The sequence below is a fragment of the Sphaerodactylus townsendi genome, unplaced genomic scaffold (genome assembly GCF_021028975.2).
Source record: "Sphaerodactylus townsendi isolate TG3544 unplaced genomic scaffold, MPM_Stown_v2.3 scaffold_1388, whole genome shotgun sequence".
Lineage (NCBI taxonomy): Eukaryota > Metazoa > Chordata > Lepidosauria > Squamata > Sphaerodactylidae > Sphaerodactylus > Sphaerodactylus townsendi.
In genome coordinates, this window is record NW_025949945.1 from 1 (window position 1) to 10,657 (window position 10,657).

Below are 10,657 nucleotides of genomic sequence, written 5' to 3' on the forward strand. Positions count from 1 at the left end.
AGGAAGGAAGGAAGGAAGGAAGGAAGGAAGGAAGGAAGGAAGGAAGGCAGGCAGGCAGGCAGGCAGGCAGGCAGGCAGGCAGGCAGGCAGGCAGGCAGGCAGGCAGGCAGGCAGGCTTTTTTCCTGTTAAGAGAATCTGAGTTCGAATTTCCTCTTTTGCAGTGGAAATGGAAGATGAAGATTTTGGAGTAGAAGACTGAGTGGAGGGATAAGCTAAAGGAAATGGTATGGAAAGGTGAATAGAGGCAATGACATACAAAGGAGCCAGAGAACTCCTCAGATTCCCCCCCCCCCCCCAATTCCATCACAACCGACTGCCAGGATTGTCTCCTTCCAGATCTGAAATAGTGGCTGGTTTTTGTTGTTGTTGTTCAGAGCATGGAAGGTGTTTTGCTACCCAGTTGCGTGCGTGGAGTGTGTGGCTGACACCTTCACCCTAAACATGGAGGGAGACCGTCTTCCTTCACTGCCCTCCCGCAAGCGCCGCTGAGGTTGGTCTTGTCTTTTCCGGTGGGACAACTTCCCTCGCCCCACGGTCTGCAAAACTGATGCAGGTTTACCTTGCAAGGGGTTAATGCGACAGAGTTTGCTTCCCAGAGGGGGCGGGGGGGGGGAATGAAATGAACGGTGGGGACGTTTTTCTATGGGGAGGGGTCGATGTGCTTTGCAGGAAGAGGAAAGGAGGGCGACAGCTTGGATCAGGAGGTGAGGGGCGGGGACGGGGCATGTGGGGGGCGAGAAATGGGGAGGGGGTCCTCTTGGCCCCCGAGTTTCCCTCCCCGTTAAAGCAAGGAGGGGAAAAATATGTTTGCACGTGTCTGCATCCCCACCACACACTCTTGAGAAGAAAGAAGGTCCCAGGTTCAAATCTCTGCCATCGCAGTTGGCTCGTGTTGGGAAAGATCCTTGGTTGGCTCCATCCTCAGAGGAAGCAGTATGAGGTGGTACCGAAGTTTGCAGGGGGTGGGATGAGGCTGTACCACCTCAAATGTTGCAACGGGCGAGGGCTGACGTGTTCTTCCTCCCCCATTACGAAAAGTTTTGCAAATAAACAAGCAAAGAGTAAGGGCTTGGAAATCCTTGAAGATCTGGGGATGGAATGTGGAGTGGACAGGGACCCCAGTGGAGTATGATGTCATAGAGCCCACCCTCCAAAGCATTTGTTTTCTCCAGGGGAACTTGATTGTAGTAATACGCTGGTTAATAATCTCTGTAATGAGTGTGGAATCAGAGGTTCGCCTACAATGGTTAAGTGGTGTAGGGGTTAGATCCAATTCACAAAATTAGAGTCTGCCACTCAAGGAAGGAGTGGAAAATCAAACTTGGCTCTGCAATACAAGGGGAAGGCAGGAAGATGGCATGCCATGGATAAAAGCTTTTTGAATTAGTGAAATGTTTACTTTGGGCCTAAGTCACCCAACCCAACATTTTTGCCTTCAACATGAAATAACTCTGCCAAACATATGTTGACAACTGATGGCGCAATGTGCCATAAAGTTGCAGCCAACTTAGTGACAACTTAATAGGGTTTTCAAGGCAAGAGACAAATAGAGGTGTTTTGCCATTCCTCTGCATAGTGACCCTGGTATTCCTTGCAGGTCTCCCATCCAATCCTGAGATCTGACAAGATTAGGCTTGCCTGGGCATGACAGCAATCCCAATTTTATCTTTCAAAGGTAAATTGTGTATTTACAAAAGGAGAGTTGAAATATTGATTTAAAAGGTGTGATTTCCACATATTTAGCATATGTCCAGAAGCTGAACACTTACTTGTTTTCACGCTTATTCTGTTTTCTCCAGGTGGAAGCTCATGCACATCTCTTCAGGTCATTGCACCTGAAAGGATTTCTATAACATCCACCAAGGATGAAGATGGAAGAGCAAGATCCCTTAAGTTGCACATTAGACAGAGCCGAGGGGACAGGAAAAATCCCTCTCGACTTCCAGGCCGGGAGCGTCAGAGAATTCCTGCAAAGGAGACCACAAGCAGTTAAACAGGAATCTGATGAGGGTTCCCTTCAGAAGTGGGAAACCCAGTGGCAGGAGTTCCTGAAGACAGTGGAGTCTCCTCCTAGAGGCTGGGGAACCCCAGAGTTGCCAGAGGACCACCGGACATGGGAGGACACAAAGGCCTTCCTGGCTGCCTTTGAACAAGTGGCCAAAGGCTGCCATTGGCCCAAGGAAGAGTGGGTGGCCCGACTCCTGCCAGCCCTGAATGGAGAAATGGAACAGGTGTTTAGCAGTTTGGATCTCAGAGATAGGAGTGACTATAGGAAAGTGAAGGGAGCCATCTTGCGAGGGGATGCTTTGAGGCGGGAAAGGCAGCGCCAGTACTTCCGACGTTTCTGCTATCAAGAGGCTGACGGGCCGAGAGGGACATACAGCCGTCTTCAGGAACTTTGTCATGAGTGGCTGAGAGTGGAGAGACACTCCAAGGAGCAGATCCTGGAGCTGCTGATCCTGGAGCAGTTCCTGGCCATCCTGCCCCCAGAGATCCAGACCTGGGTGAGGGAATGCGGCCCCGAAAGCTGCTCTCAGGCAGTAGCCCTGGCAGAAGGCTTTCTGTTGAAGCAACAAGAGGCCCGAAGACATGAAGAACAGGTGAGGATGTCCCAGTTTGTGGTTCCTACATGCCACATGACCTGTGGTGGGGCAAGTGTTGAGATCTTTGTCTCTTCTGGGACTTGGAAGGCCAAGCAGCAAGCTCAGCCAGCCTTCTTGCTTGCCTCTCCTGGATTGACCAGTGTGGCCAATCCTGTCTTTTTCACTAAATCTAGTCTCCAATAAAGGACAGGTTCTCCAAAAAGAGGTAGTATTTTCTTCCTTAATGGGGCTGCTAAGCATGGGGGGGGGGGCGGGGAGCCAGTGTGGTGTAGTGGTTAAAAGTGACAGACTGTAATCTAGAGAACCAGGTTCAATTCCCCACTGCTCCACATGAAGACTGCTGGGTGACCCTGGGTCAGTCACGGTTCTCTCAGAACTCTCACCCTACACAGAGGCAGGCAATGGCAAATCACCTCTGAACATTTCTTGTCTTGGAAACCCCGTGGTCTCACCATAAATTGGCTGTGGTTTGATGGCACATTTCACCACCAAGCATTTGGGGGTGGGGGATGGGGCCTTTTCCCTCCCACTAAAATATCCCTCTCTGCCATTGCAGGCGCTGTTTGAACAGGCAGCTGTGAGTTTCTTTGAGGCAGGCCAGCCTCTGTCGGAAAGTGAGCGGAGGAGGCGGTGGGACTCAGAAGCCAAAGAGGAGACTGAGGACAATGGCAACCTGTGGGGTACAGAGTGAGGCCTTTATGGGTCTTGAGTTCTTGGGTGCTCTGAAGCTCTCTTTCTCTTTAGACAGTTCAGGGGTCTTCAAACCTGCAGGATCTGATCAAAGGGCCACATTACACATTACGTTTTTGGATGAGTTAGAACCTGGACCAAACTCTTTGTCTCTGCAGTCACATAACATGTGCTGGGAAAGACATTATAGAAGTCACCAGGAACCCAATTGATAACAGCACCAGGGCAGAGCCCCCCCTCCCCCAATTCATCCTGATCCCAATCGAGCTCCTGAAGACTTTAATAGGCCCCTTCCGCACACGCAAAATAATGTGTTTTCAAACCACTTCCACAACTGTTTGCAAGTGGATTTTGCATTCCGCACAGCTTCAAAGAGCACTGAAAGCAGTTTGAAAGTGCATTATTCTGCATGTGCGGAATGAGCCATACTGACTTTCCCCTAAGTGACATCAGGGAAAGGTTGATCTCGAAACCCATTCAAAAATGTAACAAATAGTTTGGCTGTTAGGGACAAGGGATGTGAGGTACTATGTACCTCAGGAGTGGGCCCAAGCTAGATTGCCATTTTAGTCTCATGATGAGCCTAGTTATCTTCCCTGAAGTTGTGGTTTCAAAGATGCTCCCACTTCTGGGTGAGCTGGCCTCTATTACATCAAGGAGCAGCAGTGGCAGATTCTCCTTTTAAATCCACCTTAAAGAGAGACTCTGGGCTCTCTAGTTTAAACAACATTGAAAGTGATGCTGTTTCAGGGTAGATTTCCCACCCATCCACCCCAAACAGCATCATTGTCAATGTTGCTTGTTGTGGGTTTTCTGGGCTGCGTGGCTGTGGTCTGGTAGATCTTGTTCCTAATGTTTCACCTGCATCTGTGGCTGGTATCTTCAGAGGTGTATCACAGAGAGAAGTCTGTTATACACTGTGTCCAGACTTCTCTTATAACAAACTTCTCTCTGTGATACACCTCTGAAGATGCCAGCCACAGATGCAGGTGAAACGTTAGGAACAAGATCTACCAGACCACGGCCACACAGCCTGTAAAACCCACAACAACCAGTTGAATCTGGTTGTGAAAGCCTTCAACAACGCTTTCAATTTTTTTTAATCTAGGGAGCCCAGATTCTCCCTTTAAATCCACTCCAAAGGTGGTGGATTTTAAGAGAGAACCCGGGGAAAATTTGAGGGTGCCTGTCAGGAGAGCAATGTTTAAGCTAACAGTATCAAAATTTTAGGCTATCTTTAGGAGACTATCCTGATTATACCACCCAGGTTTAGTGAAGTTTGGTTCAGGGGGTCCAAAGTTATGGACCTTCAAAGGGTAGCCCCATCTCCCATTAGCTCCCATTGGAAACAATGGGGGATGGAGCACCCCTTTTGGGGGTCCATAACTTTGGACCCCCTGAACCAACCTTCACCAAACCTGGGTGGTATCAGCAGGAGACTATCCTTATGATACCACCTAGGTTTAGTGAAGTTTGATTCAGAGGGTCCAAAGTTATGGACCCTCAAAATGATAGCCTCATCTACTATTAGCTCCCATTGGAAACAATGGAGGATGGGGTCACCCCCTTTGGGGGTCCATAACGTTAGACCCCCCTGAACCAAACTTTACCAAACTTGGCTGGTATCATCAGGAGAGTCACCTGACGATAGCCTGAAATGTTGGTGTCACTAGCCTAAAAACTGCGCCCCCTGCAGGCCACAATCGAAAAAAACAGTAACAAATACAGAAAGCCACAAACGAACCTGCAATTTTTGCGCCCACCACAAGGTGACGCCCCGGGGCACTTGTCCCTGGATGTCCCCATGGTAGCTACGCCTGTGCCTACCTCACAGGGTGTTTGTTGTGAGGGGGGAAGGGCAAGGAGATTGGAAGCCCCTTTGAGTCTCCTACAGGAGAGAAAGGGGGAAATAAATCCAAACTCTTCTTCTTCTTCTTCTTCATCTACTCAACAGTGGCTGCACAACAACCATTTCCTTCTGATAAAAGATGCAAATAAGTATACTGGCTCCATTAACCCTTTAAAAAAGTAAATAAAAGGGGTTAACCACTCATCTTTCAGCCTCACCATTCTTCTCCTGGTGCTGTTTCCTTTAAATTCTTTATGTGATGGAGGAAGCATATTCCTTAGCACAGTGGTGGCGAACCTTTGGCACTCCAGATGTTACGGACTACAATTCCCATCAGCCCCTGCCATCATGGCCAATCCCAGGTCAAGAGCAAAATGGTCAGGAGCCATCCCAGGTCAAGAGCAAAATGCCCGTATGCTGGTTGGGGCATTGGCCATTGACTTGGATTCTTTTCAGATGTACTTTCTACTTGCTGCAGTTCTCTCTTTCTCTCTACCACAGAAGGCAGGACCATGAGAGAGATTAAGATGGACAATATTCCACAGGATGGCCTTCCTTCGCAAAAAACCCTGGAGCCTTTTTCAAGAGGACCACCAAAAAATGTTTCCTTCCTGGCAGAGATATCTCAGCGTGAGTATCCTTTCCTGTTATGTTGGAGGAACCAACCAGGCATAACCAGGAGATCTGTATACATTGTAAAGAGAAAATAGCTTCCCAATGTCAGGGCTAAATTTTATGATCCTGGGAAACAAATGCACTTCTGAGGATTTAATCCTGTTGGGATCTCCCTTAGGATCTCCCCTGATATGGCACCATAAAGAAATGCCCTAATAAAGTCCCCGCCGCCCCCGGCAATGCAAATAATTCAGCTTCTTAAAGAATGTACCCATCCCAATCAGGCAGCAAAATAGCATTCAGATACCCCCCTGCCCCAGGGCTGCAGTAGAAAAGGAAATGGGCCACACCTATTCCATAAGAGACAAGCAGTAATAATGTTATGCTCATTATTACTTTAAACATGATACAGAGCTTTTATTTGTTTATTTTATTAAAGTGAATACTCACCCTTTCCCATCAAAAGCTTCCATATGTTATTAATCACATCAAAATATCATAAACCATATGCAATTTAAAATCAGCATAATTAACAACACTATTTCAAACAATTCAACATTAAAATGCAATACATAACTTCATTTCAATGGTGGCCAGTCAGATATCCATAACAGACCCTGCAGCGACCTAGAAATCTGTCCATCCCTGTCTCATCATAGATCTACTCACTGTGCAGACAGCGAGGAGGAGGGCAAGATCAGGAGGGCCCGCAAGATGAAACAGACCCATAGTTGCCTTAACCCCCCCTCCCGCCAATATTACATCAGTAGAAAACAAGGGCCATATTCAGTCACCCTCAGACAGAGCACCATGTTAGTTTTCTTCTCTGAGGACAGGATGGATGTCACTTATCAAAAGTGTAGGCTGATAGGGCTCTTGGAAGTGAAGGTTCAGAGCCTGGAGGAAAGGATTACTACCCTTCATGAAATCGAGGGAGAATTTCATTAATAGAAGTCATGAGGGCTTACATAGGGGTGGTGATACTGGTCAAAAGGACAACAGAGTCCTCAAAGTATTTGAAGGGCTGCCACTTAAAGGTGAGCAGGGAGCTGTTTCTGTTGGCAGCACAGAATTTGCAGTAATGGGTATAAATTATGGGCAGAGAAGTACCAGTTGGATATAAAGATTTTTTTTTACAGTAAGAGTAGTTCAGCAGTGGAATCAGCCGCCTAGAAAGGTGGTGAGCTCCCCCTGTCTGGCAGTCTTCAAGTAGTGGCTTGGATGAACACTCGTCTAGGATTCTTTCAGCTGATCCTGCCGTGAGCAGGGAGTTATACTAGGTGGCCTCTATGGCACCTTCCAACTCAATTATATTATGATTCTAAGGCAGTGCTAATTGGCTAATATGTGCAATTAAAAGATAATATATATTGTACAGTGCTGTAGTCAGGAGGTATCATAAATAGGCAAAACACTTTTTCTCCAGTTTAACATACCATTCACTAATGATGTTTTTCTGTAGAAGGGCTCGGTTTTTCTGTAGAAGGCTCTGTAGCAGAGCATCTCTTGGCACGCAGAAAGTCCCAGATTCAATCCCCAGTATTTCCAGTTTAAAAGATCTGGTAGAGGGTAATGTGAAAGATCTGACTAGACTGTATTGACCTTTATGGATTAAGGGCCAACTGAGTATAAGGAAGCTGCATGTATTCATGCACTGTTCCCTGCTTACTGTTTCTTCCCTTGGCTTTCTTTTTCTGTTCCAGCAGGAAGTACATGGGGTGTTGAGACTGAGAAGGAAGCATGTGCGCAGTCAACAGAAAAAACTGAGCATCAAAGAATGGAAGAAGAGAACATTGACCATCAAGTTGAAGTGTTGCGGCACCTGAGAGGAAAGACAGAAACAAAGGAGAAGCTGAGCAATAAAGCTTTAACATGTCAGGTTGAGATTTTCCGTGAACATCTAGGCCAGCAAAAAGAACCAAAAGGAAGAAGCAAGAACAAGTGTCCCGTATGCCGAAATTGCTTCACTTGCAAATGGAGCCTGAAGGCACACCAGAGAGTCCACACAGGAGAGAAACCCTATAAATGCTTGGAGTGTGGAAAGAGCTTCACTGTGAACTCAAACCTTATTTCACATCAAAGAATCCACACAGGGGAGAATCCGTACACATGTTTGGAGTGCGGAATGAACTTCAGTGCCAGCAGGAGCCTTAGTGCCCATCAAAGAATTCACACAGGAGAGAAACCATTTAAATGTGCAGAGTGTGGAAAGAGCTTCACAGACAGCAGCAGCCTTACTAAACATCAGAGAATTCACACGGGAGAGAAACCCTTTAAATGCTTGGAGTGCGGAAAGGGCTTCAGTGTGAGCTCAAATCTTATTTCACACCAAAGAATCCACACAGGAGAAAAACCATACAAATGCTCCGAGTGTGGGAAGAGCTTCAGTCAGCTCTCAAACCTTACTTCCCACCAAAGAATACACACTGGGGAGAAACCATATAAATGTCTGGTCTGTGGAAGGAGCTTCAGGTGGAGTTCAGATCGCTCTTCTCATCAAAGAATCCACACACAGGAGAAGTCACATAAAGGACACTTCCCCCCTACACACACGCCTATTGATGTATCACAATCACAACCCCCACATTAATATTAGTCAACAGAAAATATTGGGAGCTCAGGAACCATACAAATGCTCACACTGCAGAGAAAACTCCTATAATAAATGTTGTCTTGGTGTGATTCCGAAAAGCCATGGAAATGCTTTCTGGACAACTTTTCAGCCAAATCCAGAGCTTGCAGTGGCAAGGGATGGTGCTGCTGCCAAGCCACCACACTGCCAACAAAGGGCTTTCAAGCAGCACAGGAAGGTGAAAAAAAACCCAAGGAAACCCCTGGCCATCTGAAAATTGCCCACTGGACAAAAAGGACAGGTGCCTACACTTTTGGGTGGCATAAGTCTGTGGCTTCCCAGGCTGTGGCATTCCCAGGCTGTGGCATTCCCAGGCTGAAAGCTGACTAAAGTGCGCTAACAGAGCCTTAGGTGTCAGCATTTCTGCTGGGCAGTGGACTCTTCTGGGTTTTGTTGGCATAGGACTGCACAGTACCCACCCACTGACATGGGTACCCTCTCTGTCAGGCATGTTTGCATCTTATGCCAGTAGGGTGGGCACCCATGTTGACACAAGCCCATGCCGCATCTATAACTCCATTCACCTCCTCCTCACCCCCGGATTGTGCTATTACAGTTGAAGCTGAAGAGACATTGCTGAGGATGAGAATAAACAATTATTTGATTGGAAACTAATCTAGATTTCATTACTGTTAGCAAAGGCTATGGTTTTGCTTTTTCATATATCCACATTTAGTTGGGAATGATTATCTTGTTAATGACATGCATAAATCAGTTTGTTTTTCTTACATATTTTTGTGTGCTGTCTTCTGTCACACCTCATCATTTTTTTTGTTTGGCAATTAAATTCAAATGACACTTTCCTGGAAGTAAGCCCAATTGAAGAGACCTGAGTAGAGAATTGTTCTATCAGAAACAGGCTTTATGCTCAACGTGAAGCCACTTTGTTCTCTTTTTTGAAAATTTCTCTTCTCAGATGTTTAATTTTTTAAAACAAGAACATTAGAGAAGGTTTCTGAAAGGTTCTTTATGATATTTAACAGGGCTGGGACTCCCACTTCTAATTTCTCTTCTCAACTTCAAGCTATATTGCAAATCGAAGAGATTGGTAGTAGAGTCTGATGCTATCAGGTTGTTAAAATCCTATACTGCTAAGCATAGGGTGAACAGCGTCATCACTCCAAATATGTTATGAGTGATGTGAAAATTATTCGTGTTTCATGCATGAACAAGCACATTAACATTTTATCCAAGTCTCTTTGTTTGTTCTTCAGGCCTGGTAACAATGTATGACTAGATATTTACATATCAACACATCCTGTATCTGACGAAGGGAGCTGTAACTTTTGAATGCTTGTGCCCTGGAAATCTTTAAGTTGCTACCAGACTAGAATCTTACAGTTCTGCTGTAGAGCAAGCTAGCTACCCACATGAAAGATATTTACAGTTATCACATCGGTATTCAGGATGTTTGGAGTTTCCCTCAAAAAACTGCACAGATGCTTAATGCAGTATTTAAATGGCCTGACTGGTTTCACCATGTTTTTGTGGGTATCAGTTTGTACGGGAAGGGTAATTACCCTGCAGTAGAACGGATTCCAGTATCCCATTGCTGCTGTTTCCTGGATCACTGAGGTTGACAATATACATGCTGTACCTATTACTAAGAGTTCTCCTGTGGCCCCAAACTTGGCAGTGGAAAGCAGAAGAGAAATCCACTCCTAAACTTGTAACAAGCCACCAGTCTACTGCATTACTGGTATGTTGTATATCTGTTAACCTGGGGGTGGGGTGAACTGTGTAGTGTTCCCTTCTCTTTTCAAGGTGGAATGCATAGTTAATTCAGTACAGAGACTGTACCCCATCAGGACAAAGACCTGCCCTAAATCTATTTAGATCAGAGGGTACAACTCTGTACTGAATGGCATTGTTTATTTCAGAAGCCTGTTATCCTAGTCCTGATACATTGCTTATTAGACCTTTCTTCCTATTGATTGCACTGATTTGCACTATGTAATCTGGGGATGCCAGTCCTCCAAGTGGGCCTTGGAGATCTCCTGGAATTATAGCAGCCTACAGAGATCAATTCCCCTGGAGAAAATAGTTGTCCTGGATTGTGGATTCTATAGCACAAAATCTAGCTGCCGCCCTTCCCTCCTCAAATGTTGCCCTCCCCAGGCCCCATCCTTAAAGCTCCAGGAATTTCTCATCCTGGAATTGGCAACTTTAGAGTCTCAGTGAGAAAAGCAGACTACAAATAAAGTAAGTAAATTAAAAACTGCACACATATGTTTCTGCCTACCTATCACAGGACAAATAATAGGAAA

General features: G+C 46.0%; 1 protein-coding gene across 1 annotated transcript; it reads left to right on the plus strand.

Moving 5' to 3' along the window:
* The first annotated feature begins 771 nt into the window (after positions 1 to 771).
* On the plus strand, positions 772 to 8,660 carry LOC125424896 (zinc finger and SCAN domain-containing protein 31-like). The gene is made up of 5 exons (XM_048482330.1): positions 772 to 941; positions 1,801 to 2,601; positions 3,161 to 3,284; positions 5,645 to 5,773; positions 7,462 to 8,660. Exons 2-5 carry the CDS (start codon positions 1,867 to 1,869, stop codon positions 8,346 to 8,348), a joined length of 1,875 nt encoding a protein of 624 aa, XP_048338287.1. The 5' UTR covers positions 772 to 941; positions 1,801 to 1,866; the 3' UTR covers positions 8,349 to 8,660.
* Positions 8,661 to 10,657: the final 1,997 nt, after the last annotated feature.

Bases quoted from the DNA above. Each gene is read 5' to 3' on its own strand.
- LOC125424896 (XM_048482330.1), top strand. From the start codon at position 1,867: ATGAAGATGGAAGAGCAAGATCCCTTAAGTTGCACATTAGACAGAGCC. The intron at 2,602-3,160 runs GTGAGGATGTCC...CTGCCATTGCAG, and splicing joins CCCGAAGACATGAAGAACAG to GCGCTGTTTGAACAGGCAGC. The intron at 5,774-7,461 runs GTGAGTATCCTT...TTTCTGTTCCAG, and splicing joins CCTGGCAGAGATATCTCAGC to CAGGAAGTACATGGGGTGTT.